The sequence below is a fragment of the Camelina sativa genome, chromosome 7 (genome assembly GCF_030686135.1).
Source record: "Camelina sativa cultivar CO46 ecotype springtype chromosome 7, ASM3068613v1".
Lineage (NCBI taxonomy): Eukaryota > Viridiplantae > Streptophyta > Magnoliopsida > Brassicales > Brassicaceae > Camelina > Camelina sativa.
Genome location: NC_141886.1, coordinates 10003544 through 10021754, shown reverse-complemented (window position 1 = coordinate 10021754; position 18211 = coordinate 10003544). Strand labels below are relative to the sequence as shown.

Genomic DNA, 18211 nt, shown 5'->3' with positions numbered 1-18211 from the left:
CATCAACAAGATCTTTGAAGGAATGCTAAGGAAGTATGGAGTTAAGCACAAGGTGTCTACAGCCTACCACCCCCAAACAAGTGGACAAGTTGAAGTGTCAAACAAACAAATCAAGGCCATTCTATCAAAAATAGTAGGAGCAACAAGAAAAGATTGGTCTAGTAAACTTGATGAAACACTTTGGGCCTATAGAACAGCTTTCAAGACACCTATAGGAAGAACCCCATTCCAACTGGTCTATGGCAAGTCTTGCCATCTCCCAGTTGAAGTTGAGTACAAAGCCCTATGGGCAATCAAACTTTTGAACTTGGATCTAGAGACAGCACAAGCTAAGAGAAGCTTTGAATTGCATGAGCTTGAGGAAATCAGATTGGAAGCTTATGAAAACTCCAAAATCTACAAGGAAAGAACTAAAGCCTTCCATGATAAGAAGATTCTCATCAAAGACTTACAGGCTGGAGACCAAGCTTTGCTTTACAATTCAAGACTCAAGTTATTCCCTGGGAAGTTGAAAAGTAGATGGGGAGGCCCTTTTGAGATAAAGGAGATCCTACCATTTGGGGCTGTCACACTTCTCAACAAGGATGGTAGTGAGTTCACAGTCAATGGTCAGAGAGTTAAGAAGTATTTGGGAGAAAAGGAAACACCTGAGAAGTGCACAATGCTTCTCCAGGATGCTCCTTAAGCCTAAAAAGGCATCAAGGGTCAAGCTTAGTGACTTTAAACAAGCTCACTAGGGAGGAAGTCCCTAAGGTATCCATGTACATATTGTTTAAGGTTTTTGGTATTTTGATTTTTGTTTTGGTATTTTCATGATCAGGGAAGCAAGGGAGACCAAATAGAAGAGGAAAAGAAGACTCGGCGTCCAGCTCGACCCCCCCCCACTCGAGCACGTACTCGACCGAGTCCCGGTCGATTCCCATCGTCGAGCTGCCCCAATCTCCACCTCCAAGTCATCAACAAGACCCCAATTACACCTTTGACAGCATGCAGGAGGATGTGGACAGTTTCTTCTCCAATCCTTAAGGTACCACTATCACCTTCACTTGTAGATACCATTGCATTTGATGTTGTGTTTTGTTTTTGATCTTGAAACCTCTTACAAATTTCTTTCACACAGAGGACTGCGTGATTTAAATTTGGGGGAGGGTTTGAGATAGCATTTGATGTTGTGTTTTGTTTTCTTATTTCAAATTTTTAGCATCATCATGTTAATACTTGCATAGCATCTAAGGCATAGAAAAACCCTAAAAATTTGAAATTTTTTGCAAATTCTTTATAAAAAAAGAGTGTTCATGTAGTTTGCATTGCATAATAGCATCTTGTTTAGCATGTTTCATGTAGGATTGTATAATATTTGCATTAGGGATCTATGATGAGTTTTGCCTTGTTAGCTTGTTTAATTCACTAGACTAGGATCAATGCCTAAGTTAATAGTACTTTGATGCTAGTTGAGTGGTTATAAGCATAAGATTGAACCAAGCCTTGAATTCTTGCATTGCATTTGGTCTAAATTGAAGCATATTGTGATTTGATGTCATTTCCTACTTATAAGAACTTAATATTGACTGTTAAATATCAATGTGTGCATTGCTTTAAACTCATGGATACCATATACATATTTGGATCATCTTTCTCCTTTTTACCACTCTTGTTGATCCAAGTAGCTGATTGAATCATTAAAATCAGTTTCCAAGACCCTTAACCAACCCTTCTTTCAAGCCATGCTTATTCTTGAGTGTGTGAGGCCTTTTTGGGATTGAGCTTGGTAGAAAGTGTTAGGTTTGAGCTGACAAGAGTAAAGCCTTGTGTAGTTCTAGTTTGCAATTTTCAAACTAGATAGGACTAGGTGGTTTAATTCTTGGGTTTGGGACTTGGTTGTTTTGAAAAAGAAAGAAAAAGAAAAGAGAAAAAGAGAAAGAAAATTTTAGAGTCTTTAGGAGGGGAATGTGTTTAAGTAAATTTAAAGTCTAGTGAAAGAATGGGAAGTATAAGGTTGTTTAAAGATGGTTCTAGTTAAAGAAAAGAAAGAAAGAAAAGAGAAGTCTAGCAAAATGCTTATATGTCTTAAGAATAAGAAGAAAAGAGAACCATAACAAATAAGTAAGAATCTCCCATTGCACTAGAAAGATCAAATAAGAAACATTTCCTAAGACTTTAAAATCAAAAGAGAAAAGGGTGAAAGAGAAGAGAAGAAGTTAAAGGGTAGCACTAGGATCAATTGGGTTTAGATTGATAGGATAAACACTTTGGGTGCCTTTGGGTAGACAAGGTTTTGTTCTTGTATGTGTCTAAGTGTTCTCACCTTTAGCATTCTTCTAAAGCTCAATCCATTTTTTACGAGAGAACCTTGATATTGATAAACCCCATTCTAAAGAGAGACCATCATTGTCTCTAAACCTTTTACTGCCAAGCCAAATGAGTTTAAGCATTGCATATAACTGATTCATGTTCTTGATTAATGAATGTTAAAGGAAATGGTTGATTTGAATGCATGTGGACATCTAAGGCTCAAATCAGTAAAGGTTGTGATATGCTTGTCTAAAATCTTTAAGTACAGCTCATTCAACTTGCATCATAGTACTAGTAACTTGGACATTGATTCTAGATGGTCTATTTGCAAGCTTTAGGAGCTTAGATCCCACTTTCAAACCTCACCTACCTTCTTATGTCTTGTTCATTTGCTTGAAGGCAAGCAAAGACTAAGTTTGGGGGTGTTGATGTTCATATATTTTACCCTGTTTTCCCTTAATATATTCGCATCTTTTGCATCTTTTGCTATCCATTTTGACCATTATTGCATAGCTTTAGGACTGTTCTTGTATTAGAGTTTAGTTGCATTGCATTTGCATCTTTTCATGCATAAACAGGTGATTTTGGAGCTTAAGGAGCATGGAAGCAATGCTGAGGAGAAGTGAAGCAATGATGAGGAGAAAGCAAGAGAGCTAAGGCTGAAGAACCAAGGTCCGGAGTCCAACTCGACTGCCCACTCGACCAGACACTCGACCGTGTGCTGAGAGGGACTCGACCGAGTGGGAGGAGCACAAGAGGAGCCAACTCAACCGGTCACTCGACCGAGCACCAGGTCGAGTTGGTCGAGCCGCCTGGCTATTTTGTCTTCTAGCGTTTTTAGGGCTTCCACTACATTTTCTATATAAGGGCTTGTACCTGCAGCCACCAAAAGAGTCCAGCTTTTTAGAGAGTCTAAAACCTAGTTTTTACCTTTTTTAGAATTATTCCTTTTGCACTTTTATTTTATTGATCTTGTACTTCTTTTAAAAGGAGAAAAACAAAGGATTCTTGGATTTTGTTGGTTCCATAACTTTCAAGATATTAAGAATTCGTGTTTGATTCCTTCTTCAATATTGTAGATCTTTGCTTTATCTATCTAATCATGCAAGTTTCATCATTTTCTGGGTTTATGACTTTGATCTTCATCATGTGTTCTTGTGAGTAGTTGCTTATGATCTTGAGGATGGGTTACACTGGGCTGTGTTTGTGGTTTGTTTGATTTGGTCAAGCTTGATTGTTGTAAATCTCTTCTAGGCTAGATGTTCTTAATGCTGATCCTATATCTGAGAGGGTAGGATATGATTTCAAGCCTCTTAGCATCATACCAATGTCTAAGGAGCATAGATAAGGCTAGATCTAGAGATTATCATTAGGCTTGCTAAGAGATTAGAAGTCTTGTTTGATTTTTGACATATTGCTTAATGCCTGCTTGTGTAGATTCTTTACTTTGTGAGAACAAGTCTAGAGATGCATGAGTTTGATTGTTTCTTGCCATGAGAGTGGATTAAACATGTCTTAGAAATATATGTCTAGAGATTAGCTCAAGTTGTTTGAGATTTGTTGACCAAGTTAGATGACCTCAATCATAGTACAGCCCATGAATCCCTCCTCAAGACCTTCCTTGTTTATTGATTTCTTAGCTTAAATCCTGTTGTTTGATTCGTTTTGGTATTGCTCTGTTTTTCTTGTGTTGCTCTGTTTTGCGTATTTGTCCAGCTCGACCCTGCACTCGATCAGCACTCGATCAGCACTCGATCGAGTGCTTGCTCGAGTTCCAACCCAGAACTTGTGTTTATGATTTGTGTTTGTCCTGTCTCACCCTAGTTGCATTTCTGTTGCATTCATTTAGTATCTTGTTCATTACTTACCTTGCATTAGTTCAATACTTGCATTTCCATAGTTTCTATTTCTGTTTGTCATAATCACTCTGTTCCATTTGCATTTACCTCCTAGTTCTTGTAGTTTTACTTTCTGCACTTTCCATTTCATCATAGGATTGTTAGTGACAAACAACCTTTACATCTGGCTTGACTTAGACTCATATGCACATCTTGATTGTTCACAAACACTCAGATTGGATTGACACCTCTTATACTACAATTGCATAAGGGGAATTGAAACACCCTGACATCCATTCATTCATAAGTCATCATTCCATACATCATTCAACCACCACACCACAAAAATAGTCAGTTTCACTTCGCCTACCAGGATGTCTTCTTGTTTCAGGTGGTCGAACTTTTGCATCTTCAACATGTTTTGGGACTCGCCATTCTTCTTCAGGAACACCTATTGGATTAATAGTTTCCTCATATTGCGATCTCCATGCGGTAGCCGTATATACATCATCAGCGTAAGGATATAGATCCTTGCCTAAATCAAAAGCTCCTTTTATAGCATGTCTACAAGGGATTTTTCCTATGCTGAACTTTCCACATGAACAAGTCCTTTTTTTCTAAGTCAACAATGTAGTCTACTCCATTACCTTTAACCTGCAATATGTATCTAATAATCGGATAACCGTTCATGAATTTACCTTTCTCAATTATTCTTGAAATATTTTTCTCCACCTCAACAGTTAAAGGATATTTATTCATTGCACTTAACTTTCTACTCTCATAAAACCAGCGTGTCAACATTTCTCTGATGCTGTCTAACAAAGGAATTATTGGATACTCTCTGGGTGATCTCAAAGCTGCATTGATTGATTCAGCCGCATTGTTGGTGTTAATGTCATATCTATAACCCAGAAAATGACAGCGAGCCCATTTTCTCACATCGGCATCCTCTAGATAACTTGCAATTGTAGGACTAATATTGTTAATTCGCCCAACCTGTTTCTTAAACTCAGAAACTATATAAGCTTTTGACACTTTTGCAACCATACCAGCGACACCTCTTCTCTTATTATATGTTATCACATTACTAAGCAAGTGATGGATGCAAATACCATGTTTAGCCAATGGGTAGATGTTTCCAATTGATTTAGCAATCGTTGTATGTCTATCTGACACAAATGATAAACTTTCTTCATCCGCTATAACCAACTTAAGTTGCATAAAAAACCACTCCCATGAACAATTATTCTCAGAATCAGCAATTCCAAATGCGATTGGATACAAATTGGAGTTACCAGCTACAACTGTAGCAACTAGTAGAACTCCTTTGTATTTGTTCTTCAAAAATGTTCCATCAACTACTATCACTTTCCGCATTGCCTTGTAGAACCCTCTTCTTGATTGACCAAAAGAAATAAATAGATATTTGAATTTTTCATCAAAGTCAATTTCATAATTTGTGAACGTACAAAGATTCGCTTCTTGTAGCATGTGCAAATATTTTGGTACCTTAGCATAACTTTTCTCCAGAATTCCTCTAACTTCATTAACTGCATACTCCCGAGACTCCCAAGCTTGGGAATATGTTAGCTCGCAGTCGTACCTTGTACGAATAATATTAATTATATCATTCGGTTTAAGACCTTCCTGCACACCCTCAGGGTTTTGCTTAATGAGATGTCCAATTGTTCTTGCAGATGGTGTCCTACAAAATGATATTTTATTTGAAGGAGCACATGTATGGTTACCCATAAACTTGTTAATTTTGAAATATGTAGACGGTTATAAACACTCAGCCCGAAGACTCCAATTACAAGCACTATCAATGCAGCGTATACACCACCATCTCTTATCAGATTTTGTAATCATGTAGTCGCAGTTATACTTCATTGCATACATTTCCATAGTAGCATTTAAAGCCTCCTTACTGCTAAAATATTCCCCTTTTTTAGCATTGAATCTTCCGACTTTGAACCAACAGTATCACAAGGATTAACATCAGTAGGCTTTTCTAATAAATCATCATTCGGCTTTTACATCGTGCGGATCCTAATTTAGTTGGTTTTTAATGAATTTATTAGAAGTTATTTTTTTTACAATTCTACTAATACGGTATAGTTGCTCTAGGATTATCAAAATATAAAGTTTGCTCATTATGTTTTAAAGCACACAATAGATAAAACATAAGCAAAACATAAGCGGAAAAAAGAAGTGAATTACAAGCAAAACATTGCATGATTCCCTTTGTGTCCAAGAGGTCGAAAACCAGTACGTTGCTTTCTGAGGAGCCATTTCCCATTGAGTATCTTAAAAATTGTTTTGCAGCAGGTCTAAGGCTGTGATAATTTACAATGAGCAGCTCAGTCTGATATCGGAACATGAATGTCGTTTTTGGAAATTTAGTTTGGTGGCTCTCATAATATAAGTTGTCTCTACACTGACCTCACTCACTGTACACTAGACGCCTAGTGAGATCGAAGAGGACATAGATGAGGACGATACAAATACAACTATTTCAGAGATAATAAAGGGATGGAAGGAGGGAGAGGTAAAGTGGTCTCACTTTCTGATTCAGTTGAAATTGAAGACGCATTGCTATGGAGTTCTGTTTGATCGCTTGAGATAGGTGCAGACATTGCAAGAACATACGTTGGGGATGCTACTTGATCATCAGTCGCAGAGTAAGGTGAAAACTGTTTGAGCCAAGCTGTATACAGAGGAGTAGGTGTTGACTGTTGCAAATGTTTGTAGGTGTTAGCAAAAGGAAAGCTTGTTTCGTAAAAAATGACATGATGGCTGAGATAAACACGTCCAGTTGGAGGATGGAAACAGCGGTATCCCTTGAATTTTTCAGTGTAGCCAAGAAAGATGCATTTGAGTGATCTAGGATCGAACTTATTTTGAGCATACGACCTTAGAGTGGGAAAACATGCACAACCGAAAGTCCTTAGAGCAGGGTACTCTGGTGTTTTACCAATCATAGCTTCATATGGTCTGATATTACCGCTGAGCCTGCTTTGAGGGAGAAGGACGCTGAGGAAATTGGAGGTGAAGAAGGCTTCCACCCAGTAACTTTGTGGAGTAGTACTCTGAAACATCAAGGTGAGAGCCATTTCTGTCAATTGCCGATGTTTTATCTCAGCAATACCGTTTTGTTGAGGCGTGTGAGGGCAGGATATGAAGTGTTGAATGCCAGCATTTTGGAGATGTGTGAGGAACCTTTGACTTATAAATTCTCCTCCACCATTTGACTGAAATGTTCCAATTTTTGTTTGAAGCAAATTTTCAACCAGAAGCTGATACTTAATGAAGATAGAGCAGAAATCAAGCCAACAATATCTTGAACAATTGTCAATAAACACTGCATAAAATCTGAATCCTTGAACAGAAGATCACAATGCACTCTCTCTAGAGGTTTTGAAGCAACAAAAGAAGAAGAATTAAATGACAATCTTGAACTCTTCCCAAGCTGGCATGATTCACACACCTTGCTGGTTTTTTTTATAACTTGGATTGCCTTATTTGCAAATAGAAACTGAAGGACTTCCTAATCTCTGATGCCAAATTTCATCACTTATTTTGATTTGTCTTGTAGAGTAAAGCATCTGAAACTTCAGATCATCTAGCTTGTAAAGCCCATTATTTTCCTTTCCCTTTGTCAGAACTTTGAGAGTTGCTTTGTCCTTAATAACAACATCAATATCATCAAATGTGACAGCAAATGGGTAATCTTTGGTCAATTTGACACTGACAGTAACGACTTTGCTATCTCAGGACAAACTAGCACATCTTTAATAGAGATTTTACCTGACGTTGAAGGGAGATTAGCGGAGCCAAAATGAGTGATGGGGAGGAAATTTCCATCGCTTGCCATTACCATTTCACTGCCATGATATGCTTGAGCTTGCTGTAGTCGTTGAGTGGAGCTGGTGATGTGTGCGGTTGCAGCCGAATCAGGGTACCAACTGTTGTCTTCAGTAACATCAGTGATGTGTAAGACTTAGAAAGCTACAACATTAATCGCAGGTTGAGCTGGTTCTTGGTATTCTTCATCAAACCGAAACCAACACTCGAAAGCATTATGTCCTCGTTTGCCACAGATTTGACACACCGGTTTTTCAGTTGTGGTGACAAATGTTCTGGATGGAGCAGCAGACGAGAATTGTTGTTGAAAGCCACAACCACGAGTTGAGTAAGACCCTCTGCCTCTGCCTCTGCCTCTGTTGCCACGACCACAATGTTGATAGCCTAAAGATCTTGACGTATTAAACGATAGATGAGGTGAGACATCTGTAGGAACAGAGTAACCTTGGAGCCTGTCGTCGTAGCCGGTGAGGCGAGATATCACATTGTCATACATAGGTGTAGGTAGTCGATCCATTGAGGTATGGGATACTCTATGAACCATTTGGGAAAACCCATGAACCGTTTGGCTCTGATATCATGAAGACAATCTCAAAACAAGAAGATTTGTGCTCTTAAAGAGCTTATTAAGCTAGAGATATAAGATAGCTCATTAGGAGCTTTATTGTGCAAAGAAACTAAAGAAAGAGGAAAGAGAGATTATGTTGTCACCAAGAGCAAAGAGTATAAGATTGAAGAGGAGAGAGTTGTTTTGAGACAACTCTCAAAGTTACATTTCTTAGAGTCATTACACACATATATATAAAACCTATCTCATTTGGGAAATCCTAATTACATGAGCTTTAAGACTAATAATGGATCATACTATTGGGCTTTGTGGCTTGCTCTAATATAAAGAACGTATAATTAATAAAGAATCAAAGTTTATCTATAATTTCACTTGATAATTTAAAACTACATCACTTCAATTTTAGAACATGCATTTCTTATTTTTTGTATAATATGTTTAAAATCTTATTAATTAAGCTAGCTATTGAAAAAAAAGTGGTGGTTTTCCTTAGCAAATCAGAGTATTATGCTAAGGAAATGTTCACGTGAATCACGTACATAATATAACACTGACATCTCGCGGCTAAAACTGAAGAAAACTTTTTTTTTTTTTTTTTTGTCAATCGAACTGAAGAAAATTTTTGAAAATAAAATTTTGACGTATGAATAATAAAGAATTCAAGCGAACTAATTAATGAATGAAGTTGGAGTTATATAAAATTCAAGCAAAAGACATTTAAAACAATAGTCAAATCGAAACATAGAAAGATTACATTGAGTTATTTTTTGAAAAATACTCTATTTTCTATTTTTAGTAAAAATTTCAATCTTTTATATGTAAAATGAAAATTTGTCCAGATTTAAATTTAAACCTATACTTTTTGTAAGTCAAAACTAATTTAAATTCTTTTTTTAAAAATTGAAATAATATTTATTATAGTTAAAATATTATAACACAAATATAAAATTACTTAGAAATAATATTAGTTATAATATTTATTATAGTTTATTATATAAGACAAATATAGTTTATTGATTTTATATATTAAAGTTTTAAAAATCATATCTTAATAAATATATTTATAAATAATTTCATACTATATTAGAACACAAATATAAAATTACTTAGAAATAATATTAGTTATAATTTTTATTATAATTTATTATATAACAGAAATATAGTTTATTGATTTTATATATTAAAGTTTTAAAAGATCATATCTAATAAATATGTTATATAAAAAATTTCATATCATATAAAGAAATAAAATTTTAACGCTCCAAACATATTTTTCAATTCGACATCACCAATTTTTTTTTAAGTTCAATGATTTTCTTTGAAAAGACTCGCAAATTAACCTATTTAATGTGTTTCCAATAGTAATTAATCATAGAAATACGCACTATGACAATACATGACTTAATATTGGTAAAATATTATTATTATTTATTATTTTTTGTTAATTATATTGTTTAAGAAAGATTATTTTAGTAATTTTACATATTTTAAAATAATTTTTATAAGGATAATAAAAAGGATAGTTTTCAAAAGTGTAAATGAAAAAAAAATATTTTCCAAATTTACTCAAGAAATATGTTTTCCAAGTTTCATGATCGTTCAAAAACGTGAGTGAAAGGGCTTTATTTCTTGAGTAAAACTGTTGACATTGACGTTAACTCAACTAGGTTGTCCGCTTTATTTTATCTATTTGGACAATCTTATTGTAGTGACATAACACTAAAATTGTTCATGAAACTTTGTATATTCATATTTAATGTAGGATGTCGATATGTATAAATAGTCTCTATAATTAGGTCAACAATCAACACTGATGTTAGAATTTTTATAATTATGTTTTCATGGAATATGAACTCTTTTAAAGATAAAAGATCAGAAGATTGTCGACTATATTATTGCGACACTAGACAATATATGTTATATATAAATTAGTAAAATAAGTATGGCATTTATATAGATTTATCTTTTAATCTTCAAATTATATTTATATTCAATTATTCTTATTGATAAAAATTTTAACTAAAATCTCACGTAAAATCGCAAATAGATATAACAAAGAAATATTATCTTCAAAAATATATATGTTGTATATCACTGAGTAAAGTAAGTTTAATATTAATATAGATTTATACTCAAAAGTTGGAATAATTATATTTGAGCTCAACAATTTCTATTGATAAGAAATAATTTAAATTAAAATCTCGTGCGTGCGCGGATACAAATTCTACTACGGTATATAAAAAAATCATGTTTCAATATTATTATTTTCTTCGATGCTTTATGACTAGTTCACCAAAATCGTAACAGCATAGATTAGAATACTTTTAAGGAAAAAAGATGTCCAGCTAAACGAGGTATGACGCAATACATGGCCACACATCTCAAGCTTAATAATGTATGCCCAGCTACATCAAATATATGTTTGGCATGGTCACATGCACCAAGTACGTGACGTCATGTGTTTTACACCATGGACATAAAATCTCGATTCACCGGGTCATTTCTCCCGGCAATGACCGGCGTTGACTCATCAGAACCATAATCGGGGAAAACTAAAACCCGACCCGAGCACCTACAACCAAAATAAAATACCCGACCCGGATCCATTTTTAATGGGTTTTTTCTCTAAATTAAAAAAAAAAACAGATCCATCACATTTCCCATTTTTCCCAAATCGACAAAAAATTGAATATTAGGGTTCTTCATCGTGTGAGAAACTTCAATTCGGAGTGAAGATGGAATTAACATCGGAATTGTCTAGTAGCATGAGGAGCAGGTCTGGAGTCGGGCAAGTTTGTGATTGTGGATTGGCGGCGAAGATGTTCATCTCAAAAACGGCAAGAAATCCAAATCGAAGGTTCCTCGGGTGTGAGCTGTACAAGGTATGTATCACTTGAATTTCGATATATGTTGAGGTGAGTAGCTTTGTTGATGAAGTAATTGTTTGATGTTTGTGTAGGAAGGTGGTAATGGTCACTATAAGTACTTTAGTTGGGTTGATGAAGAAGAAGTGAAAGGCTGGCCGAGAAGAGCATTGGTTGAAGCTCAAGCAGAAATTAATGAGAAGAATAAGATAATCAGTCAACTATCAACGACAATCATGGAGATGAAGGGGGATTTAGAGAGAAATCAGTTGCAGAAGAAGAAGATTGATGATATGGAAGCAATTGTGTCTCGACAACGCCTCGTTATCACGGGTTTGACAGGCTTGCTTGTTTGTGCAATTGGAGTCATCGTACTTGGTTAAGTTAATTACTATGTAATGTATTTCATCGTACTTGGATTTGTCAAGTAGTTGTTATTGATGTTGATTTGTAGGATTTGGTCCGTTTAACATATTGAACCAAAAGTCGGATGGTTTAAAGAACTTTTTGTTTGGATGGCACAAGGATGAAATATAACAACCAAAGTATGGTACAAGGATTAAACTGTATACAACAAAGTACCAAAAACAAGCTTCGCCGAATAAGGGTTTCCTTTAAACAAACATACTAAAACCCAAATCAAAATGTGTTAATATCCAAAAAGAACCCAAACACAACATCCAAACAGAACCCAAACACAACAATAACCTCGTGTAATTGGACATCCTTTTTCCTACTTTTAACCGCATAATATAGGACATATATATCCAGCTTACATGACAGTAATATTAATAATTAAATAAATTACTGCTACTAGCTACCTAGGTCAATTTTTCTTAAAGCATCATTATCGGTGATACCCACAAAAATGTATTTAAAACCAAAAAAATAATAATTTAATTATAAAATTATATTCTAAATTTTTAATATAGTTGAGCCACTAATAGAAGGATATGTATTAATTTTTTTTTTATTCGTGTCTCAAATAGTCTGCTGGAAAACCCTGATTTTTTCTCTTTTCTGCTTTTTTTTTTGTTTATATATATTTTTTTTTCAGATATTGATACAGACCCTGCCGACTAGGGTAACTTGATTAATGAATAACGATTTTCCTAGACCAACAGTATTTTATACGGGTTATATATAAAACTTAAAATGTATAAATAGATAGTTAGGGGAACGTTCTTATTACTCATTTTGTAGTAAGATTTCTCCACTACTACAACAGAAACCTCTTCTCAACTCCCCAAAAAAAAATCATTTTGACCATAACCACGAGTATCATCACGAATCCATCTAGTTTCACACTCGTTTTACTTTCTATTACGCTAGTCCTGGCTCTCGCTAAATGTTTCTTAAGATCCAAGAAACCAAAAGATCAGCTTCCTCCCGGTCCACGGGGATGGGCAATCATTGGGAACATGGTCCAAATGATCACCAACCAACCGGCTCACTTGTGGATCCACCGCGTCATGGAAGAAATGCAAACGGAGATAGCTTGCTTCCGCTTTGCCCATTTCCACGCCATCACCGTAACCTCAAGCAAGATTGCCGGTGAAGTGCTTATTAGGGAAAAAGACGATATTCTCGCTCACAGGTCAGAGTCGTATGCGAGCGATCTCATCAGCCATGGCTATAAGAACATATTATTATCTTCATACGGAGAGAACTGGAAGCTGATGAAGAAAGTGATGACCACCAAACTTATGTCTTTGACAACATTGAGCAAAACCATCGGTTATAGAAACCTAGAAGCGGATAATATGATCACATATGTCTACAATCTATGCCGACTAGGGTCAACGATGAAGCCGGTTAACGTGAGGGATACGATCTTAACCTATTGCCACGCCGTGATGATGAGGATGATGTTTGGCCAGAGGCATTTTGATGGAGTGACAGAGAACGGTGGTCTTGGGCCGAAAGAGAAAGAGCTCTTGATTGTTTATTCAGCTTTAACTTAACGAATTACATCCCTTTTCCTAGAGGATGGAACGTAGATAAAGAGGAGGCTCATGTAAGAGAAGCGGTTCATATAATCAACAAATGTAACGACCCGATCATCCAAGAGAGAATACATTTATGGAGGAAGAAAGGCGGAAAAGATATGGAAGAAGACTGGCTCGATATCCTCATCCCGTTAAAAGATGATCAAGGAATGCCTTTATTTACGTTTGATGAGATTAGGGCTCAGTGCAAGGTTAGTCATGTTCACACATCGAATTCTTACACATAAACTTAGGTTTTGTGAGGATTTATGGATCAACTCAAAACCTAAATAGCAATTCGCAGTATTCCTTACATCTTTTTCTTATGTATATGTATTTAGGAATTCAACATTGCAACAATTGACAATACGATGAATAATGTGGAGTGGACGATAGCGGAGATGTTGAATCACCCAGAGATTCTTGAGAAAGCCATAAATGAATTGGACATGATAGTTGGTAAAGACAGACTTGTGCAGGAATCAGACATACCCCAACTCAACTATATCAAAGCTTGTAGCAGAGAAACGTTTCGGCTTCACCCAGCTAATGTGTTCATGCTTCATCATGTAGCCCGAGAAGATACTACCCTCGCTGGTTATATTGTCCCCAAAGGTACGTAAATATACTCATTCATTTATTCCGTGCGCGTTGTTGATGAGTTTAAAGCGTGATATGATCATGAAACCATCCAAGATGACTCTTGAGTCTTGTTCAACACAAACGAAGTCAAAGATCAATTCTTCCAGCCAAACAACTATCAATTCTTCTCAGAGCTATTGAATCATATCAAGTGGTATTAGAGCACACCTTTGAGTTTGGTATTCTATCATTCTATCATCTTTTAACCGTTCATCTTGTTCCTATCATTTTCTATCTTTTCATCTTCTATCTATCATCTTTCTATCTTTCCATCTTCTTATTTTCATTTTCTCATCTTTTCATCTTCTATTTCTATTTATTTTATTTAAAAAAAAAAGTAAAAAAAGAAAAAAAAGCATAAGAAAAAAAACGAAAAGAAACAAAACAAAACAAAAAAAAAAGAAAGAAAAAAGGTTCTTTTCTATTCAAAAAAAAACAGTTCTGTTCTTTTAAAAAAAAAAAAATCGTTTCGTTCTATTTCAAAAAAAAAAAGAAAAAAAAAATCTACTTCTATCAATCGGTTCCATTTTATCTTTTGGTATCTCGCTGAGTTTGATTCTGTTTCGATTGTTTTGGAAAACACATTGGGTTTGATTGGTTTCTGTTCTATTAGAACCTTTGAAAGTCACTAGAACACACTTTGAGAGTTGAGAATAAACACTTGTGAGTGAAACACTTGAGATTAAACACTTGTGAGGTTGTTTATCTTGCAGGTTTCTTCAAATATGGCTGACGGAGAAAATAACAACCATGAAGTAGAACAACCCGGGAGACTTCAAAATATCCAGATGGAAGCATTGTTGGGAGAAATGCGGAGGATGATGAGGATTGAGATGAATGCAGTCTATGAGAGGTTGGACGAAGTTCAAGCAGAAGCACAACAAAGGCAACCACAAAACTTGCCTAATCAACAGAGGAGAGCAGGAGAGGAGTTAAGAATGCCGAGAGATGTAGCAGCTGAAGACTACTACAGTCATAGTGGAAGCTCATCTCAAGGAGGCCGAAGGAGACAAATACGTGTGCGAGAAGGCAGAGAAAGAAATGATGATAACATTGGAGGGCTGAAGTTTAAAATTCCACCATTTATTGGGAAGAATGATCCAGATGTCTACTTGGAGTGGGAGAAGAAGGTAGAACAAGTTTTCAATTTTCAACACTATTCTGAGATCAATAAGGTGCGAATGGCGGCTGTTGAGTTTAGTGAGTATGCACTTAGCTGGTGGGATCAGTTGGTGACTTCACGAAGACGTAATGGCGAATATCCGATTGAGACTTGGGCTGAGATGAAGGCTATCATGAGGAGAAGGTTTGTTCCGGGCCATTACCATCGCGATCTGCATCAAAAGCTAAGGAGACTGACTCAGGGAAGTCGAAGTGTGGAGGATTATTATCAAGAGATGGAGATTCTTTTGATAAGAGCTGATGTGGTTGAGGACCGAGAAGCTACTATGGCTAGATTCATGAGTGGGTTGAAACAAGATGTCCAAGATAGGCTTGAGATGGAACATTATGTGGAGCTTGAAGAGATGTTACATAAAGAAATCTTGGTGGAAAAGCAACTTAAAAGAAGAAGTTCTACGCGGATAACTTATGGTGCTGGTTCATCTAACCCAAAAACAAGTTACCAGAAGGAAGAAAAGTCAGTTGTTATTCCAAAGGCTGAAGCGAAGCTAATTGTTGCCAGTCAAGTTACCAAGGACAAAGCTGAGGCTACCAGAACCCGAGCTCGTGATGTGACGTGTTATAAGTGTCATGGGAGAGGACACTATGCACATGAGTGCTCCAACAGAAGAACAATGATTCTCTTGGAGAATGGAGAGTTCGAATCAGAAAATGAAGAGGTGGTTTCTGCTTCACTAGAAGAACTTGAAAAAATTCCAGCAAAAGGCGAGATATTGGTGGCAAGGAGATCACTTAGTGTTCAAACTGCGATTGTGGAACATGAGCAAAGAGAGAATTTATTTCATACAAGGTGCCATGTCCGAGATAAGGTATGTTGTCTGATAATTGATGGCGGGAGTTGTACTAATGTGGCGAGTGAAACAATGGTTAAGAAGCATGGGCTAACTACGGAGAAGCACCCAAAGCCATATAAGCTGCAATGGCTTAATGATGATGGTGAGATGGAGGTTAGTATCCAAGTAAAGGTTCCTATTGTCATTGGGAAATATGAGGATGAGGTTTTGTGCGATGTTCTACCTATGGAGGCAAGTCATATTCTTTTGGGAAGACCATGGCAATCTGACCGGAGAACAAGCCATGATGGTTTCACCAATCGATATTCTTTTGAGTTCAAAGGCAAGAAGATCATCTTAGTTCCATTGACACCTCATGAAGTTTACCAAGATCAGTTGATTCTCAGGCAAAGAAAAGAAACAAACACCATGAGCGACCCCACAAACACAATTCACCAAAAAGAGAGCGAGAGTTTGAGAAAAACCAAGTCAAAGGCCTGTGAGAGAAAACCCGTGAGGCATTCAAATTTCTTTGTGAGAAAAGGAGAGGATTTTGAGGACGTATTCCCGGAGGACAATCCGAAAGGCTTACCACCTATCCGTGGTATTGAACACCAAATAGACTTTGTTCCTGGTGCATCACTGCCAAACCGCCCAATTTATAGGACTAATCCCGTGGAGACCTTGGAGTTGCAAAGACAAGTTAATGAGCTCATGGAGAAGGGACATATCAGAGAGAGCATGAGCCCATGTACGATCCCAGTCCTACTTGTGCCCAAAAAGGATGGAACTTGGCGCATGTGTGTTGATTGTAGAGCCATCAACAACATCACGGTAAAGTATCGTCATCCTATTCCTAGGCTTGATGATATGCTTGACGAACTGCATGGTTCTTGTGTATTTTCTAAGATAGATCTCAAAAGTGGATATCACCAAATACGCATGAAAGAGGGTGATGAATGGAAAACTGCTTTCAAAACTAAGCATGGGTTGTATGAATGGTTGGTTATGCTTTTTGGGCTAACAAATGCACCCAACACTTTTATGAGGTTAATGAACCATGTTTTGAGAAAATTCATTGGAATCTTTGTTGTAGTTTACTTTGATGATATCTTAGTCTGTAGCAAGAATCTAGAAGAACATGTTCAACATCTAGAAGCGGTTCTTACAACTCTTAAAGAGGAGAAGTTGTTTGCCAATTTTAAGAAATGCACTTTTTGTATGGATAACCTTGTGTTTGTAGGTTTTGTTGTTAGTGCAGATGGCATTAAAGTTGATGAGAAGAAAGTTAAAGCTATAAGAGATTGGCCAAGTCCTAAGACCGTTGGAGAAGTAAGGTGCTTTCATGGACTAGCTGGATTCTATAGGCACTTTGTGAAAGATTTTAGCACTATAGCTGCACCACTTACAGAAGTCATCAAGAAGGATGTTGGATTCAAATGGGAGAAAGCACAAGAAGAAGCGTTCCAGGCCTTGAAAGAGAAGCTTACAAACGCCCCACTCTTAACTTTGCCTAATTTCCTTAAAACCTTTGAAATTGAGTGTGATGCTTCTGATGTAGGTATTGGAGCTGTTTTGATGCAAGACAAGAAACCCATTGCATACTTCAGTGAGAAGCTTGGAGGAGCGACCTTGAACTATCCCACATACGAAAAGGAGCTATACGCGTTGGTTCGAGCACTGCAAACATGGAAACACTACCTATGGCCTAAAGAGTTTGTGATTCACACTGATCATGAGTCCCTCAAACATTTGAAGGGTCAGCAAAAGCTCAACAAACGACATGCTAGGTGGGTGGAGTTCATAGAAACATTTCCCTATGTCATCAAGTATAAACAAGGTAAGGAAAACATTGTTGCTGATGCCTTGTCCCGAAGGTATGCTCTAATCTCTACTCTTGATATTAAACTGATGGGATTCGAACAAGTTAAAGGGATGTATGATAAGGATCCTGACTTTTAAGATGTTTACAAAGCTTGTGAAATGTTTGCTGCTGGCAAATACTATAGGCATGATGGGTTCCTTTTCTATGACAATCGTTTTTGTGTGCCTAATTGTTCTCTTCGAGAAGTGCTTGTTAGGGAAGCGCACGGAGGAGGATTGCTGGGTCATTTCGGAATAGCAAAAACGCTTAAGGTAATTCAAGATCATTTTCATTGGCCGAACATGAAGAGAGATGTCAAAAGGATATGTGGAAGGT

The 18211-nt window shown here is 36.6% G+C and overlaps 2 protein-coding genes and 1 pseudogene across 2 annotated transcripts; 2 read left to right on the top strand and 1 right to left on the bottom strand.

Annotated features, from left to right (window-relative positions):
- Positions 1 to 4694: 4694 nt before the first annotated feature.
- Positions 4695 to 5882, bottom strand: LOC147941131 (uncharacterized). Its single transcript, XM_087458391.1, has one exon. It carries the CDS (start codon positions 5880 to 5882, stop codon positions 4695 to 4697), a length of 1188 nt encoding a protein of 395 aa, XP_087314517.1.
- Positions 5883 to 11297: 5415 nt separating this feature from the next.
- On the top strand, positions 11298 to 14037 carry LOC104704498 (dihomomethionine N-hydroxylase-like; annotated as a pseudogene).
- A 744-nt stretch (positions 14038 to 14781) lies between these two features.
- Positions 14782 to 17973, top strand: LOC104704496 (uncharacterized). The gene has a single exon (XM_010420571.2). The coding sequence runs from the start codon at positions 14782 to 14784 to the stop codon at positions 17971 to 17973; it is 3192 nt and encodes a 1063-aa protein (XP_010418873.2).
- The last annotated feature ends 238 nt before the right edge of the window (positions 17974 to 18211 follow it).

Coding starts and splice junctions, on each gene's coding strand:
- LOC104704496 (XM_010420571.2), top strand. CDS start 14,782: ATGGCTGACGGAGAAAATAACAACCATGAAGTAGAACAACCCGGGAGA.
- LOC147941131 (XM_087458391.1), bottom strand. CDS start 5,882: ATGGGTAACCATACATGTGCTCCTTCAAATAAAATATCATTTTGTAGG.